The 19,478-nt window shown below is 44.9% G+C and overlaps 1 protein-coding gene across 2 annotated transcripts in view; it reads left to right on the forward strand.

The window, feature by feature from the left end:
* The window catches only part of SVOP (SV2 related protein), a 74,956-nt gene that overhangs the window by 4,998 nt on the left and 50,480 nt on the right, over positions 1-19,478 (forward strand). For both annotated transcript variants that reach the window (XM_082700115.1, XM_082700114.1), the window contains exon 2: positions 18,047-18,207. In XM_082700115.1, the coding sequence (XP_082556241.1) occupies positions 18,047-18,207 (161 nt within the window). The remainder of the gene's footprint in view (positions 1-18,046; positions 18,208-19,478) is intronic.

Here is a 19,478-nt window from a genome sequence, read left to right on the forward strand (position 1 = left end):
ATGCCTGGTACCATCCTGCTTCAGGGAAATCTTCCTGCTGTAATTATTAATTACATCTCTTTTACCTTGTAGTACCCGGTTTCTCAACTTTGACACTCTTCACATTGTAGACCAGATAATACTTAGCGGTGGGGCCTGTGCTGTGTTTTATGGGATGTCTAGCACCGTCCCTGGATGCTTTACCCACTAGATATCACAGCCGTCCCTCCAAGTTGTGACAATCAAACATGTCTCCTGACATTGCCAATGTTCCCTAGGAGAAAAAAATCACGCCCCATTGGGAACCACAGCTCTAAAGTATTTTAGCAGAGGCAATGAATTATTCAGTCTCTCTATTTCTAGAGCATCCTTGGGTCTCTCTTTCAACCTCATTTCTCTGACCTTAGTCATGTCAGGACCCTAGTATGTGTTCCCACCAGCAATTTGTGCACTTCCCTCCATCCTCAGTTTACCTTTGGTAAAAGATTGTCAGGTCCATGAGGACAAGAGTTTGGTCTCACACACACAAGGTCCTCATGGCATGCTTACTGAATGAATAAGTTACAAACTTCCCAGAAAGTTGTCACAAAGACCTCTGTCCCCATCCCCCTCCCCACTGAAGCCATGGCATAGAATGGTCACGTGTAGAGGCCTCTCTACTCAGGCAGACCTGGATTCAAATCCTGCCTTTTCTGCTAAATTGGAAGGTAATCTTTTCTTCTCTAGGCCTCAGGTTCAAGTGCTTAGTGGAGCTAGCAGCACATGTTAAGGGATTAATAAATGTTAACTATTATTTACTTGTGATTGTTACCTTTTGTCCAGAATATAAACCAGTGGTCCACTACCCAGGGAACAAGATCGATGCTATTCAGGTCGATGGGGGTGGCAGGAAAGTACAAACAAATAAAATCCACAGAAAATTAAAATCCCCTTTAATGATGGCCTTCTAGACATTCAGGAATGGAAGAGACCTTAAATGTCACTGTATCCAAACCCTCACACCTTATCTCCCCAAATTCAGAGCAGGAGGGCATCAAGAGGTGCCTTTCAAACATCTGAGGCCACCATTAATAGCTTATTAAAATTCAGATCCCTGGGCTCTACTCTTCAGAGATGCAGTAGCATTAGGTCAGGGCAATGACCCAGGAATTGGCATTTTAATCAGTTCCCTAGGGATATTCTTGGCCTCAGAGAAGCATCAGCTAATTGGTTGAGACCACAGGCTGTGGGACTCCCCAGACCAGTGACTGTAGTACCTTATTTACTATCTGGGGAACCCGGGCCAATTGATGTAATATCTGAGCTTCTATTTACTTGTTTATAATTTGGGGATTTTAATAACATGTCTCTCTCAGGGTTGAAGAGATCATATAAGAGAGTAAGTAAATTTAGCATGTAGGCATATCAAAGTGCTACATGTTAAATATCCTCATCCCTGGGTCCATCCAGATGGATACCCTCCTGTCCTAAGACCATCTCTCATGAAGGGGAGCCCACTGCCTCTGAAAGCTGCCTTTTCCACCTCTGGACTTCTCTGCCCAAGAAGGTTCTCCAGACCGTGTTGAAATCTGCTCCCCTCTTCTCTAAACCCAGAAGCTCAAGCTCTGGTCTCGGGGTCCAAGTTGAATAAGCACCATTCTTCACTTGCCCAGACCTCAAGTGCTTGAAGACAGAGGTCCAGCCCCCGAAAAGGCACTTTCCAAATCACACAGATCAGGGAGTGCCCACGTCTTGTCTTGAAGGAAACAAAAAGCAAGTCCTATTTTAAGGGACCTTGGCAATTTCCCCTGCTTCGGGTCCACAGCCTCTAATCCCATTTGTCAATAGGCCTCAGATTCCAAAGAAGCCCCTGTGTGACACAGCTGAGCTCCTGGGACAAAACAGAGGGGCGCTGGTCATCAGCATTGCTGACTGTGCTCCCCAGATAAGTGGGCACTTGTCATGCCCTGCAGAAGGGTCTCCCAGGAAAGGTGTCTTCTGCCACTAATGGGGGCCAGTGGGGAGGGAGGACAAATGACAAAAGCTTCAGCTCCCTCCATCCTTCCCTCACTCTAGTCCCTCTACCAAGCCACTGTCCCCTCTCACACAGCTGACCACAGAGCCTCCTCTCTAGCCTCCCTGCTTCCTTTCTTGCCATCCTTCTATGTTAAGCATGCCTTTTATTTCCCGTCCTCTAGTGTTTTGACACCTTGGGGCTTTGCTGACCCTGAAGGGATTGACCCTCCCTGAGTTAACTGTAATGATTGACCTGCCAGTGTCCGTGCACAAACTAACCAATCCAGAGCCACTCTCCACCTGTTCTCAACACCCCAGGGCCAAGTACCAGACAGCCCCTGTGCCCCAGAACCCACTGACATTCAAACTGGCCAGTTCCTCAGCCTGGTTACCCTGCCTCGCCTCTTTCTTCCTGTGGAAACCAGGATAAGGGTTCTTACCTGCCTTTCCCCTTCCACTTCCTCTGCCTTTTTACCAACTCAGGTTCTTCCCCATAGGGTGCCTGAGGTGTGACAGGCTATTGCACTTGTGATCTAGGAGTATTACAGGGTATAGTTTTCCCCCTGGCAGTCATCTCCTGATCTTTTGGCCTCGCTATACCCAAATAATAATAAAACCTGCATTTTATTTTATTTTTTTAAAGATTTTATTTATTTATTTATTTAACAGAGAGAGACACAGAGAGAGAGGAAGCACATGCAGGTGGAGTAGGAGAGGGAGAAGCAGGCTTCCTGCCGAGCAGGAATCCTGAGGCAGAGCTCGATCCCAGGACTTTGGGATCATGACCCGAGCAGAAGGCAGACACTTAATGACTCATTCAGGTGTGCCTAAAACCTGCATTTTAAAACACTCTCTACAATCTAGTTCCTCCTCTTGTGGACACATGTGTCTGATGAGTGATCTTCTCAAACTCAACTCTGATCATCTTCTGTCCTCTCTCGCCTACTTGAAAACTTTCAGTGGTGTCTCCCTGGTCTCAGGAGAATATGGAAAATCCTCACTGTGGTGTCCAGAGCTCTGCATGATACGGCCTGTCTCTCCGACCTCCACACCTTGGTCCTGCCTCTGAGCCTTTGCACCGGCCATTTTCCCGACTGTCTCCCTACCATTTGTGCACCACCCTCCTTGCCTTGCCATCTTTATCTCAGCCTCTGTAGGAAAGCCTATGCTGACTCCTCCTTCCTCCAATTGTTCTTTATCTTGGCACCCTTTTTTTTTCCTTCTCAAAATCAAAATGTGTGCAAATCTATTATAATTTCTTCATTTACCATCTCCCCACTGGCCCCAAGAGGGCAGGGACCACATATATTATTTTTGTTTCCTTTGGTATCTATCCCAGCAGTCAGCACATAGTCAACACTCACTCGGTAAACATTGAAATACTGAACGATTATGCCATGCTCTGGACACAATCTGTCAATATCAACTCCTTTTGTCTCCATGGCAAACCTGTGAGGTGGGCATTATCATCTCCATCCAATCAGGGATGAAATGAAGACTCAGAGAAGTAAAGTAACCCACCCAGGGTCACACAGCAATGGAGGGGCATGAGAAGGGATCCAAACCCCGATCAGTCCCTGATCTTCTCCTCTGGGGCAGACTACCTCCCTTCATGATAGGACACTGAACACCACCCTGTGAAAATCAGTTAGGAATAAGCTTCCTTTTCTGTCTGGTAGATTCATCAACTCAGAGGATCAAAGTCCAGAAGCTCAGATGAAAAGAGAAGAAGCTTCCTTATCTAAAATACCCTAGCCAAGCCTCAGACCCTAATTTAAGGTACCGGAGAGAATTACATGATGGTACAAATAAGACCTTTAAGTTGACAGCCATCTCCTCGAGCTCTTCCCTTCTTTAAATAGCAAAATTATGTGAAATAAATGTTCTCTGCTATTTTGGTAAATTACATGCTGTATATACACAACAAATGCCAAGAAATTGTGAGCCAACTTGTTTCAGAGCCCTCATACACTTAACGGATGGCCCTTCGATTTTTATCTTTTGTATCACATTCCCCATCCCCCGTCTTGGGAAACCTTGGCTCTGGTGGTTGATAGATACTTTCAGGAACCCGACCAAATCAAAATGTAGTCTGGCCAATTTCCGAGTATAAGTTAGTGTCAAAGGCCTCTTTGTACCTCTGTCTTCTTCTTCTTCTTCTTCTTTTTTTTTTTTTTTTTTTTACAGAGAGAGATCACAAGTAGGCAGAGAGGCAAGCAGAGAGAGAGAGAGAAGGAAGCAGGCCCCCCAGCGAGCAGAGAACCCAATGCGGGGCCCGATCCCAGATCCCTGGAGTCATGACCTGAGCCAAAGGCAGAGGCTTTAACCCACTGAGCCACCCAGGCACCCCTGCACCTCTGTCTCAAAACAAGTTTTCCTAAATACAGGTGCCCTGGCTTCTAGTGATATACCAGAGTAGGAATATGAACAGATCCTGGTTTACAACTGCAGGGAGGTAAGCTGCCTTCTCAGAGTCACAGAGCACAAAGGTCTGTATACTCCCAGCTCAGGCAAGAAGGTGACTTGAGTTGGGCCAGGTCAAGGGAAGCTCAACGCCCACCGTCTTCCCTTTAACCTTCATAGCAGTCTTGCAATCCCACTGTCATTCTCATTCCACGGATGAAAGCATCCCCACATGCTTAGCAGATGCCACATGATCAACAAGAGCTCTGTAAATAGTTGTTATCATTATTTATACGGGTTACTAAAGGTATAGATGCGCAGGTTAAAAATCCCAAACATGGCAGAAAGCAAAAAAAAAAATTTCCTTCCCATGCAAAAAGTTCCCATTCCCAATGCAGTCCTTCTCCTCCCCAGAAGCAACTAGTCTTTGGTTTCTTAGGAATCCTTCCAGATCACCCAAGATTGTGGAAACATAAGTCTGCGCTTCTCAGACTTGAACATGCACACAGATTGTCTAGGGACTGCGTTAAAATGCAGATGCTGTCTCCGAAGGTCTGGGTCAAGGCCCGGGACTCTGAATTTCTAACAGGCCTCTGGGGGATGCTGGGGCCCCGATTCAAGACCACACTTAAATCTTAGTAACAAAGGACTTAGATCATGGGACCATATTCTAGCATATTTAATAATAAGCCCCAGGACACCTGGGTGGCTCAGTCGGTTAAGTGTCGACTCTTGATTTCAGCTCAGGTCAAGATCTCAGGGTCATGAGATCAATCCCCACATCAGGCTCTGTACTGAGTGTGAAACCTGCTTAAAATTCTCTTCTTCTCCCTCGGCCCCTCTTCACGTCCCTGCTTGCACTCTCTCTCTCTCTCAAAAATAAAATAATAAGCCCAACAATCTTTTCTTGTTGGCTCTTACAGATCAGATCCTGTGTGTCTGTGTGTGTGCATGCGTGTGCCTGTGTCTGTGTTTATTGTGGTAAAATATACATAAGAAAAAATTTGCCATTTCGACAATTCTAAGCATAATTGTCAAAATGATAAATTTTCTATAAGTACATTCACACTGTCCACGTTCTTGTGCAACCAGCACCACAATCCATCCCCAAAACTTTTCGTCTTCCCCAACTGAATCTCTGTCCCCATTAAACACCAACTCTCCCTTTCCCGAGCCCCTGACAACTTGCCCTTCTTCTTTCTATCCCTGTGAATTTGACTATTTTATTCCCCCTCACATAGGTGGACTCCCACAGTATTTGTCTTTTCAGGTCAGAAAAGACCTGCTTTCATTCTGATTATTTCATTAAGCAGAATATCTTCAAAATTCATCACGTTGTGGCATGTGTGAAATTCTCCTCTTTTTTCAAGGCTGCTTAATATTCCATTGTATGTATACACCGCACTTTACCCATTCATCTATCGATGGACACTTGGGCTGTTGTGATACTGTGACATGGATCAAGAGACAAAATATTTTTCCCCACATTTTCCTATGTGGATGTGTCATAATCTATATACTCATTCCTCTTCTGATGATTGTTTCTGGTTTGGCTGCAAACAGCACCAGAAGGGACTATAGCAAAATGGCTGGGCATGGGGACTCAGCAGGCAGGTGGCTTTGCCAGCGTCTAGGTTAGACACGTCCTGTGTGACCTTGCGTCACTCTGGGCATGACTGTCCTCATCTGTAAAATGGGGTTAGCAACAGCAAAGGTGATATAAGGTAATCAATGCAGAGCACAAACATGGCACTTGGCACACGGCCAGCTAACAATGCCTATCAGCCATTGTTCAAATGGTAAGTCATTGCCTACTCATGTCTGTCCCTGCAATGAACTGCCAGCTGCACAATTCTGAGTGAGAGCACAGAGGACTTAACATTTTGAAAGCTATCACAGAGTACCTTCTCCAGAGTCGCAGTGGTCACTGTTCCGTCACGGGGAAGAGGTGTGGAGCTCCAGACAGTCCTTGAGGAGAGGATGTGATGCAAACAGAATTCAGGGAAGATTATCAGGCTGCAGAGTCATTTCCTTCCGTGAGGTTCCCCTCAGAGTCAAGGGTGATCCATCGACCTTCCCTTCATCCCTGAAAGTGAGAGGATAATGCCCATAAATGCCCCTTTCCCTCCATCCTCTGATACTCCTCTGTATTCCCATCTCCCATGAATACTTTGGGGGCTGTTCATGTTTCTGATTGGGGGGTTGGTTCTTGAGGTTAGAGAGTCCCACTTATTTGCAATTCCTTCTAATTGAATACCACCCTTTATTCAGTGGAGAGCGGAGTGGACATGTCACCCTCCCACCACCAGCTAGCCTTTCATGACATTTGTTATTTGTAGCATTTCTCATTATGTGCAAGATAGCTATGTTACACACACACACACGTGTGTGTGTGTGTGCACGCCTTTTTAAATGTCGGCCCCTCTGGGGCACCTGGGTATCTCAGTGGGTTAAGCCTCTGCCTTCGGCTCAGGTCATGATCTCAGGGTCCTGGGATTGAGCCCTGCATCGGGCTCTCTACTCAGCAGGGAGCCTGCTTCCCCCCACCCCCGCCTGCCTCTCTGCCTACTTGTGATCTCTCTCTCTCTCTCTCTGTCAAATAAATAAATAAATAAATAAATAAATGTCTGACACACACACCACACCCCCCCACTTTCCAGCAGACTATGAGCACCACGGGAAGGAGCCTTAGTCTGCTTGGCTCACCTTAGAAATCCCAGCAGTACCTTGGACTTGCTATGTGAGGCAGGAACTCAATATGTATTTGTTGAATAAATGAAACAGAGGGTTCTAGTAACATCGGTGGCAGTATTAAAGGTGGAGTTGTTTTTTTTTTTTTTTTGGATGGTGAAATACACCTAACATAAATTTATCATCCTAATCATTTGCAAGCGTGCAATTCTGTTGCATGAAATACGTTCACAGTTGTGAACCAGCACCACCATCCTTCTCCAGGACCATTTCATCTTCTCACACTGAAGCCCTGGCCCCATTAAACCCTAATCCCCTGTTCCTCCTTCCCCAGCCCCTGGCCACCGCTGTTCTATTTTGTGCCTATGAAATTGACAACTCCAAGCATCTCAAACGTGGAATCATACAGTATTTGTCATTCTGGCGTATTTCACTTAGCATGACGTTTTCAAGGTTCGTCCCTGTTGTAGCTCACATTGGTACTTCCTTCTTGTCTAAGACTACAGAGTGTCCCCTCGTGTGGATGGACCACATTTTTATTATCTTTCCATTCAGCTACTGATAACCCCTTGGATTGCTCCCATCTTTGGGGCTATCATGAGTAACACTGCAGTGAACAGGGGTGTACATTCACAAGGGTGTGTGACCATCACCTCTCTCCCTGGTTCCAGAGAATTTTCATCACTCCTAAAGGAAACCCTGCACCATTAGGAAGACACTTTCCACCCCCACCCCCACCCCCCCGCCCCAGGCCCTGGCAACCACAACTCTGCTTTCTGTCTTGTCTCTGTGCATTTGCTTGTTCTGGAAACTTCACCTAAATGGAATCCTACAACATGCAACCTTTTGTGTCTGGCTTCTTTCACTCAATATCAAGGCCCTTCTGTGTTGTAGCAGGTGTCAGCGGCTAGAGGACTCCCATGCAGTGGTGTGCTCCAGACCATTCATACCAGCTCTAAGAGCAGATTGATTGATTGTTAAATGTTTGGAATTTTTGGAGCCCATTATTTAACCATTGGCAGGTTGAAATTGGTCACATATACACTCTGGATATTGTCCTATGTTATACACCTTCATGGTTTGGGGGGTTTTCACTGAGATTCCATTTATAGGCATACCACTGGCTTGGGAACACGCCCATGATCTCCATCAGCAGGCCCCCTAAAGCTGCCTCGGATAAATACATACTCAGAATAAAACCGTGTTCTTGTTGGCAAGAGCTGCTTAAGCGAAGCCTGAGACCCCAGCTTCTAAGCAGATTTCATCTGTCTCCTGGCCTTTGCTCCCAGGTGATACCCGCCACCAGGGTCTCAGGGAGACCCAGCTCCAAAGGGCCGGGACATTTGTCTGGGTCTCTATCATAGGGGTTCTGGGCCTGTCAAATGAGGTAGATGAGCTGCTGGCACCCACCTCTGCCAACAGAGTGGGGGCTCCGTTGCGCAGCACGACAGCTTCATGATCAACATGGGGCAGGACGACAGCAGAATGGTCCATCTGATGCCCTAAATCAGTCCCCAGATGAGCAAGAGTGGCACCACCTGGGAATGTGTCAGAAATGCAAAATCTCAGTTCCTGGCTAGGACCTTCTGAATCAGACCTTCTGGGAGTGGGGCCCAGACACTGGTGCTGTGACCAGCCTTGTGGGGGTTCTAAGGCTGCAACCAGATCAAAACCCCCGCACCAATGTGATGACCTGCAGAGCTGTCAGCCAGGCTGGGATGAAGCTGTGCCTTTTGATTCCTGCTCGAGAACACACCGTTTCCCACTGTCTGGCAAAGTCTCCTACCTCGGCCAGCTCAGTTCAGGCCTCACATTCATTCCCCAGACACAGGTGAATTCTGGGTAGAGAAAGTGATGCCCAGTGATTAGGACCAGGGCTCTAATAGGAAAGCCAACCAGGTTGGTCCTCAGTCCCTTCAAGCTGTGTGACCTTGGATGAGTGCATTAACCTCTCTAAGCACTTGTTTCCTCATCTATAAAATGAGGACAAATAACAATATCTAGTTCATAGGTGACTTGTCTGGGTAACAGGAGAGAACATGAAAGGCTTATAGCATAGCTCTGTGCATATAACAAGTGCTCAATTAAAATTGATGTATGGTTTGAGAGCTATTAACTTGGGACTTTGAGGAAGGGGAATTCAATGTTTGTATTCAAGATTTGTCTGCCTAATCACTCTGGAGGGGCTGGTTTGTAGCAGATGCCATTGATGTCTGTCCCAGATCCCCTTTACTGGGCTGGTGCATCTCCCAGGGGCCTCCAGGGTTGGCTGCTAATAGCTCACAGCTGCCATTGGCTTTAGAAAATTGTCCTTAGCCCAGAGGAGCTGCCTTACCTGGGGACAACCTGGGAGGTTATGCCCTCCACCCCCGGGGCAGACATACCAAGGCCTGACCCAGACTGTGGGGTCTGGGAGCCCAGACCCCAGACCTCTGGGTAGGACCTTCTCAGTGGCATAACTCACATTCCAGAGCTCCACATCAGATCAGATTCCCCCAGAAACCATCTCCCTATTTAGCTTGCCCCCGACCTTGTCCCCGCCTGGCCCAGCCAGCCTCACTTCCCAAGGGAAGTACATCCTTAACGAATCATTGCACAAGAATCCCCAACCCATTTTTGCCAAAAGGGAAGACTTTATCCTAAAATTCATTTGGAATCTCAAGGGACCCAGAATAGCCAAAGCAGTCTTGAGAAAGAAGAACAAAACTAGAGGCCTCACACTTTGTGACTTCAAATCTGTGATTAGAACTGACTACAGTGGCCACAAGAAAGACAGAGACCAATGGAGAGAATGGAGAGCTCAGAAATAAATGCTCACATATGCTGCCAAGTGATTTTTGACAAGCATGCCAAGACCATTCGATGGGGGTGAAGGACAGTCTTTTCAACAACTGGTGCTGGGAAATCTGGAATATCCACCTGCAAAATAATGAAGTTGGACCCTCACCTTATACCATATACAAAAGTCAACTCAAAATAGAAAGACCTAACCCTATGAAAAGCTCTTAGAAGAAAATACAAGGAAAAAGACTCATGGTATTGGAGTTGTCTGGACTACATCACAATAAAAAACTTGTGTGCATCAAAGGACACAGTCAACAGGGTTGAAAGGTCACCGGCAGAATGGGAGAAAATATTTGTAAGTCAATTCTCAGATAAGGGATTGATATCCAGAATAAAACAACAACAGAAATCCCCAAACATCCTGATTTAAAAATGGATATAAGACTTGAACAGACATTTAGTTCAAAGAAGATATACAAATGGCCAGTAAACACATGAAAAGATGCTCAGTTTTAGGGAAATTCAAATCAATACCACAATGAGATCCTTTTCCATACCCATTAGAGTGGATTTTTAAAAATAAACATATATTTTTTATCCCCAGGGGTACAGGTCTGTGAATCACCAGGTTTACACACTTCACAGCACTCACCATAGCACATACCCTCCCCAATGTCCATAACCCCACCCCCCTCATTAGAGTGGATTTTATCCAAAAAATGAAACATAGTAATATCGGCAAGGATGTAGAAGCATTGGGACCTTCCTTCACTGGTGATGGAAATGTAAACTGGTGCAGCTGCCTAGGAAAAGAATATGCAGGCTCCTCAAAAAATTAAACACAGAATTATCATATAATCCAGCAATTCCAACTCTGGGTATAGAACCAGAAGAAGTGGAAGCAGGGACTCAATAGATACTCGCACACCCACACTCATAACATTATTCACAGCAGCCAAAATGCAGAAGCATCCCAGATGTCCACCGGTGCATAAATGGTTTAAAAATTATGGCATATCCATACAATGGAATATTATTTAATCTTAAAAAGGGAAGGGCATTCTGACGCTTGCTACAACATGAATTAGCCTTGAGGATATTATTCTAAGTGAAAGAAACCAGTCACAAAAGCACCAGTACTGTATGATTCCACTTACACTGAGGAACCTAGAATAGGTAAATTCATAAACAGAAGGTCGAATGGTGATTAGCAGGGCCTGGAGGGAGGGGGGAATGGGGAGTTAGTGCTGGGTGTGTAGGGTTTCAGCTAGGGACAATGCCTTAAATATCTCAAAATAAAATATTTCTTTCTTTTTTCCCCCCATTTTTTCCATTTTTCAAAAATTAACATATAATGTAGTATTTGTTTCAGGGGTACCAGTTTGTGAATCATCTGTCTTACACAATACACAACACTCACCATAGCACATACCCTCCCCAATGTCCATAACCCAGCCACCCCATCCTTCCCACCTCCTTCTCTCTCCTCCAGAAACCCTCAGTTTGCTTCCTGAGGTTAAGAGTCTCTTATGGTTGTGGTGCAAAAAACAATGAATACTGTTATGCTGAAAATAAATATTTTTTTTTTAAAAAAGAGTCTCTTATGGTTTGTCTCCCTCTGTTTTCATCTTGTTTCATTTTTCCCTCCCTTCCCCGATGATCCTCTGTCTTGTTTCTCAAATTCCTCAAATTGGTGAGATCATATGATAATTGTATTTCTCTGATTGACAAAATAAGATATTTTTATGGAATAAAAATTAGAGTATGTAGGGAGTGACAGAAGGTTTTGGAGGAGGAGTATCCTGACTTTGGCTGGGAATATAAGGGTTTGATCTGACAGGCATCAGGTGAAACCCTGGATCCATGTCCCTTGAGCTGCGTGACTGGGGGTGAGTCATGAGACGTCTAGGGCCTCAGTTTTCTTGTCTGGAAAGGGGTGGTCATAATCCCAACCTCAGCAGATCAAGTGCATGGAAAACAGCAGCTAGCACAGAGCTGGAACATGAGCTCGATGCTGCTGGACCGTGTTGCTGATGCTCGAGGGGATGGAGTGTTAGCTCTAGGCTTCAGTGGGACCCCACCACCTACAAACTCCGGGCTCTGTGCTCTGTGCTATGGTTCTAGCCCAAGGTGAGCTTGATGGCTCTAGTTTTCCAGACACAGGCTTGTTAGTGAGTGGGGGTACAGGTATTTACAAAATTGCTGTGATTTCTTCTGTTTATCTCCTCTCTAAGTGCACCAGCAAGCTATGTTTCCCATGCTTCTGTGATTTGGTTTACTCTTTCTATGTCAGAACCCCAGTTATTCTTTGGTGAAATACATGGAAGAATGCAAGTTAATTAATAATAATAATAGTAATAATAATAATACTTCAACAGATAAATGGATAAAGAAGATGTGGTCCATATATATAATGGAATATTACTCAGCCATCAGAAAGGATGAATACCCAACTTTTGCATCAACATGGGTGGGACTGAAGGAGATTATGCTGAGTGAATTAAGTTAAGCAGAGAAAGTCAATTACCATATGGTTTCACTTACTTGTGGAATTAAGGAATAACATGAAGGACATTAAGAGAAGGAAAGGAAAAGTGAAGTGGGCGGACGTCGGACGGGGAGACAAACCATGGGAGGCTTGTTTCTCAGACTCCGAGAAACAAACTGAGGATTTTAGAGGGGATGGGGGTGGGGGGATGGGTGATCCTGGTGATGAGTATTAAGGACATGAATTGCATGGAGCACTGGGTGTTATACGTAAACAATGAATCTTGGAACACTACATCAAAAACTAATGACGTATTGTATGGTGACTAACATAACACAATTAAAAAAATAAATTAATTTTAAAAATAAAAAAATAATAGCACTATGGTTTACTTAGACATTTCTCCTCTTTTACTTTGTTTTTTTTTTTTTATTAACATATAATGCATTATTTGCTTCAGGGATACAGGTCTGTGAATCATCAGTCTTACACAATTCATAGCACTCGCCATAGCACATACCCTCCCCAATGTCCGTCATCCAACCACTCTACCCTCACCCCCTCTTCCCAGAAACCCTCAGTTTGTTTCCTCAGATTAAAAGTCTCTTATGGTTTGTCTCCCTTTCCAGTCCCATCTTGTTTCATTTTTTTCCCTCCCTTCCCCCAACTATTGCCCACCCTGCCTCTCAAATCCCTCATTATTGGAGATATCATATGATAGTTGGCTTTCTCTGACCAACTTTTTTCGTTTAGTATAATACCCTTTAGTGCCACCCACATCATTGCAAATGGCAAGATTTCAGTTTTTTGATGGCTGCATAGTATTCCATTGTAGATATACACCACATCTTCTTTACCCGTTCATCTGTTGATGGACATCTAGGTTCTTTTTATAGTTTGGCTATTGTGGACATTGCTACTATAAACATTTGGGTCCATGTGTCCCTTCGGATCAGTACATTTGTATCTTTAGGGTAAATATCCAGTAATGTGATTGCTGGGTCATAGGGTAGCTCTATTTTCAACTTTTTGAGGACCCTCCATACTGTTTTTGAGAATGACTGCATCAGCTTGCATTCCCACCAACAGTGCAGGAGGGTTCCCCTTTTTCTGCATCCTCGCCAACATCTGTCATTTCCTGACTTGTTAATTTTGGCCATTCTGACTGGTGTGAGGTGGTATCTCACTGTGGTTTTGGTCTGTATATCCCTGATGCTGAGTGATGTAGAGCACTTTTTCACGTGTCTATTGGCCATTTGGATGTCTTCTTTGCAAAAATGTGTGTTCATGTCTTCTGCCCATTTCTTGATTGGATTATTTGTTCTTTGGGTGTTGAGTTTGATAAGTTCTTTTTTTTTTTTTTTAAAGATTTTATTTATTTGTCAGAGAGAGAGGGAGCGAGAGCGAGCACAGGCAGACAGAGTGGCAGGCAGAGACAGAGGGAGAAGCAGGCTCCCTGCCGAGCAAGGAGCCCGATGTGGAACTTGATCCCAGGATGCTGGGATCATGACCTGAGCTGAAGGCAGCTGCTTAACCAACTGAGCCACCCAGGCGTCCCGAGTTTGATAAGTTCTTTACAGATTTTGGATACTATGTCATTTCTGAATATCTTCTCCCATTCTGTTGGTTGTCTTTGGTTTTGTTTGCTTTGCTGTGCAAAAGTTTTTGATCTTGATTAAGTCCCAATAGTTCATTTTGGCCTTTTTTTGCTGTCTTCTGCTCCTCTCTCTCTTTCTTCTTCTGAGATCCCAATTATTCTAATATTGTTTCATCTTATGGTATCACTTATCTTTCAAATTCTCCCCTCATGGTCCAGTAGTTGTTTGTCTGTCTTATTCTCAGCTTTTTATTTTCCATAATTTGGCCTTCTATATCACTATTCTTTCTTCTGCCTCATTTATCCTAGCAGTAGGAGCCTCCATTTTATATTGCACCTTATTAATAGGTTTTTAAATTTCAACTTGGTTAGATTTTAGTTCTTTTATTTCTCCAGGAAGGGATTTTATTTCTCCAGAAAAGGATTCTCTAGTATCTTCCATGCTTTTTTTGAGCCCAGCTAGCACCTTGATAATCGTCATTCTGAAATATGGTTCTGACATATTACCAAAGTCCGTATTGATTAGGTCCCTAGCCATTGGTACTGCCTCTTGTTCTTTTTTCTTTCTTTTTTTTTTGAGGTGAGTTTTTCCACTGTGTCGTTTTATCCAGCTAAGAATAGATGAATGAGAGAACAAAATACTAAAAAGGTAGCAACGACCCCAGAAAAATATACACTAACCAAATTGGAAGAGCTCTGAAACCAGGGAGAAAAGAAAAGAGAAAGAAGGAAGGAAGGAAGGAAGGAAGGAAGGAAGGAAAGAAAGAAAGAAATATACACATATATACATATGTATATATATTAGACTGGTGAATAGAACATAGCTACACACTTGATTCTGGGTGTATTCTGGTCTGTTAGAAGAAACTGCCTCCCAAAATTTTAAAGAAAGAAAAAATTATATATATATATATATATATATATATATATATATATATATATAAAATAAGGGTAAACATGATGAAGGGATGGAATATGACTGTAAAGATGAAGATTTAAAAAGATTATAAACAAATTGATTAGATAAGTAGTTGGTTGAAAAAAGAAACAAAGAAGAAGAAAGAATGTGATCAGGCTGGAGACTAGAACACAGCCATGCACTAGAGTTAGGGTATATTTTGAAATGTTAGAAGAAACTGTATCCCAAAATTTTAAAGAAAGAAAAACCTACATGTATACAAAAAACAAGGTTAAGTATAATGAAGAGATAGAATATAACTATAACAATGAAATTTTTAAAAGATTTTTTAAAGGTATCAATAAGATAAAATACTTTAAAAAGGTTAAAATAGGAAAGAGGAAAAAATTTTAAAATAGAATAAGAAAAAAAATTTTATTTTTTAAAGATTTTTTTGTTTATTTGACAGACAGAAATCACAAGTAGGCACAGAGGCAGGCAGAGGGGGGGGGGCGGAATGCAAGCTCCTTGCCGAGCAGAGAGCACGATGAGGGGCTCGATCTTAAAACCCTGGGATCATGACCTGAGCTGAAGGCAGAGGTTTTAACCCTCTGAGCCCACCCAGGTGCCCCAAGAAAAAAAAAAAAATTAAAAAACTTAACTTTGAAAGACTAAATGATCATGGGAGGAAAAGCTATGGATTCTGTATGTTGCTTTCCCCTAACTCTGGAGTTCCGCAGTTCTCCTTGATCCGTGAACTTGGTCTTGGCTGGATGTTCTTGCTGATCTTCTGGGGTAAGGGTCTGTTGCAGGAATTCTCAAATGTCTTTGTCCGCTGGCGGAATTGTACCACCCTTGCTAGGGGCCAGGCTAAGCAATGCGCTCGAGTTCACTCGAGTTCACTCTCTCGGGAGGTTTTGTTCCCTGAACGTTTTTCATTCGGCTTTGGAGGACGGGAATGAAGATGGCGGCCTCCCAATATCAGGCCTGGAGTAGCGGAGAGCTCAGGGCGCCACTTCTCAGTGCACTCTCAGAGAAAAGCCATCAATCCTTCCCATCTCCCTGGTTTCTGGCCACACTCCGAGCTCACCTGGCCTGTGACTGAGCTTTTCTATTGCCCACGGTCCCGTTTAGAGTCTCCAAACCCAGCAGATAACTGCCATGCGCTCCCACACCACTCCTCCCAGAGAAGGAAGGTGAGTCTCCTCAGATCTGCCTTTTGCGGGGTCACTGCTCAAAGAGCAGCTGCCCGACTGTGCCTTGGGTCATGGTTTAAGTTAACCCCGATCTGAGAGCTCCTCCTCAGCTCCGTCTCTACAGCCAGCTACCCGGCTCCAATACCTGGGGGCTCTGCCACACTCAAGCAACCCTAGTCTTTCTGTGACCCCACAAATCCTGATACCACATTGTCCCTGCAAGGGCTCCAGCCCCCTAACCACCCTCCCCCCTCCCACCCCCAACCTCCCCCTCCCCCCGCCGCGCGCGCTTAGCCTCTGGAGTGACGTTCCTCAGGGGAGAAGACTTCTAGAAGTTCCAGTTTTGTGGTCAGCTGTTCCGCTGCTTGCCGGGAGCTGGCCCCTCCCCCCGCTCTCTATTTTCCCGTGTATCGCCTCACTTCTTCATATGTCCTATCTTCCAGAAAGCAGTTGCTTTTCTGCTCCTAGAATTGCTGCTCTTCTTCTCTTCCAGCTCCTGTTGAGTTTATAGGTGCTCAGAATGGTTCCATAACTGTCTAGCTGAATTCCTGGGACCCAACAATACCCAGGTCACCTACTCCTCAGCCATCTTGCCCCTCCCATCCTCTCACCTTGTTAAAACATTGCCCAAATTTGCCTCCTAGCCATTCATGCCTGTGACCTCCCAGATTTCTTTCGTCAAAGCCTTGATAGGAATGGGCATTACTCATTTGATATCACTCTCTGGAGGTGCTTAGTGGCTCAGTCAGTTAAGTGTCTGCCTTTGGCTCAGGTCATGATCTCAGGGTCCTGGGATCTAGCCCTGCATGGGGCTCCTGGCTCAGTGGGGAGCCTGCTTCTCCCTCTCCTTCTGTGTGTGTGCTCTCTTGCTCTCTCTCTAGCACTTACTCTCTCTCAAGTAAATAAATAAAATGTATTTTTAAAAAATATCACTCTCTCCTGTGATGGGAGGAACAGGTCTATCTTGTCTCTGTTTTAGCCCCAAAACCCAGCACGGGGATGGCAGGCAGCAGGGATTCTGTGTTTGGGAGTGAGGGAGTTGTTAGGAACACAGGTACTTTCACTGTTGAGGCTAGATGAAGAGGTTGCTGCTCAGAGAAACCAAGGTTTGTCCAGAGTAACAGCATAATTTGAAGTAATGTATTGCAAAGTGGAGTCTATGGGTCTCAAACTCAAAAGCCTACAAGGTCAGACAAATGGCTAAGTGCCAAGTAAGAGGAAAAAGGAGCACACATCAGGCTAAGTGGCAAGAGACCCTCAGGGCTAGAGATAATTTGGATAGGAAGAGACTGATCAACCACGGTACATCCTGTCTATAGGGAGGACAGATCTAGCTACATGGCTCCCTTATAGGAATGTGGGCCCCTGATGACAAGATACTCTACTCTTTTTTTTTTTTTTTTTTTTAAGTAATCTCTTCACACAATGTGGGGCTTGAACTCACAACCTTGAGATCAAGAGTCACATGCTCTACCAACTGAGCCAGCCTGGTGTTCCAGATACTCTACTTTTTAAAGAGACATGAGAAATCTGGCTTTTTACATTAGTTTTCTCAATTTAAAAATATGGGTATCCACTTTAAGTTAAAAAAAAAAAAAACAACTGTGTGGGCCATTTTTTGTGGGCATACTGTAACCCCTAGGTGACCAAATTTTTACCTTTGTTCCATACAGAGAGATAAATCTAAATTCTGAAAATGTGATTCCTAACAGTATTTACATCTAGAACAATTATGTCCTCTTTCATATTGCCTAAAATGTAAGTAGGGTCCCCCTGGAATGGTGCAGTGCCCAACCTATGCAAACGTATGTGGCAGCCCTGATATGTAACTCTTGAAGCTGTCACACCCCCCACCAGTCCAACTCAATAGAAATGCCAACACCTCTTGCCCCATGTCCACTCTATTCTCTGGACCATGAGAAAAACCTTTCACCTGTCTTGGGCTCAAGAGCTGTGCAGCAGGGCCATCGAAGGGAAGTTCTAGTTATCATGACCAGATTTTCTCTGTCCTCTAGGGTGGTGAAATTCCGTCGCACAGGCGAGAGTGCAAGGTCAGAGGATGACGCGGCTTCAGGAGAGCACGAGGTCCAGATTGAAGGGGTCCGCGTGGGCCTAGAGGCTGTCGAGCTGGACGATGGGGCAGCTGTGCCCAAGGAGTTTGCCAATCCCACTGACGGTGAGAGCGCTCTGCAATTGGGACATCAGCCTGGACCACTGTCAGGGGCTCTGAGGTGCCAGGGTTACCACCCCAGATCGTGCTCCCAGAAGCATCTAGGGAAGGGACAGGTAGGAGGGGCCAGAGGGCTCAGAGGTGATGCTGGAAGTATGGGCTGACCCTACATGGCTTCCTCCAGCAGATAAGGTTACATCACAATCCCCACCAGTCAGCTTCCTTGCATAACACACAGCTGAGGACCACAGCAAAAATGATGGTGATGGTGGTGATGGTGATGATGGTGATAATGTTGATAATGTTGGTGATGGTGATGATGGTGGTAATGGTGATGGTGGTGATGATGATGGTAATGATGGTGGTAGTGGTGGTGCGATGACAGTGATGATGAAGATAATGTTGATGAGGATGGTGGTGATGGTGATGATGGTGGTGGTGATGGTGATGGTGATGGTGGTGCTGATGGTGATGATGGTGGTAGTGGTGGTGTGATGACAGTGATGATAATGTTGGTGGTGATGGTGCTGATGGTGGTGCTGGTAGTAGTGGTGGTGGTGATGACAGTGATGATGATGTTAATGTTGATGGTGATGGTGCTGATGGTGGTGGTAGTGGTGGTGGTGATGATGGTGATGATGATGAGGATGGTGGTGATGGTGATAGTGGTGCTGATGGTGATGATGGTGGTAGTGGTGGTGTGATGACAGTGATGATGATAATGTTGGTGGTGATGGTGCTGATGGTGGTGCTGGTGGTAGTGGTGGTGGTGATGACAGTGATGATGATGAGGATGGTGGTGATGGTGATGATGGTGGTGGTGGTGGTGGTGGTGGTGATGATGGTGATGACGATGATAATGTTGATGCCACTAATGGTGGTGGTGGTGGTGGTGATGATGAGGAGGAGGATGATAGTGAGGATGATGATGGTAGTGGTGATGATGCTGATGATGGCAAGGCTGATGACGACTCCGGTGGTGGTGATGATAGTGTAATGATAATGGTGATGATGACCATGGTGACAGGAACAGCTGACATTGGCTGAGGATTTACTCTGGGCCAGGCACTGTGTGAAGTACTTTACACATAGGACCCATTTAATCTTCACACCAGTTCCAGTTGGAATTAGTACACTCATCTTCCCCATTTTGCAGAAGAGCAAACTAAAGCACAGAAAGACTCAGCATCTTGTCCAGGGATATATAGATAAAAATGAGTGAAGCTGAGTCTCTATCCAGGCCATCCAACCTCCGAGTGCGTATGCTAACCCATGAC

The sequence above is a fragment of the Mustela nivalis genome (assembly GCF_964662115.1).
Source record: "Mustela nivalis genome assembly, chromosome: 14".
Classification (NCBI taxonomy): Eukaryota; Metazoa; Chordata; class Mammalia; order Carnivora; family Mustelidae; genus Mustela; species Mustela nivalis.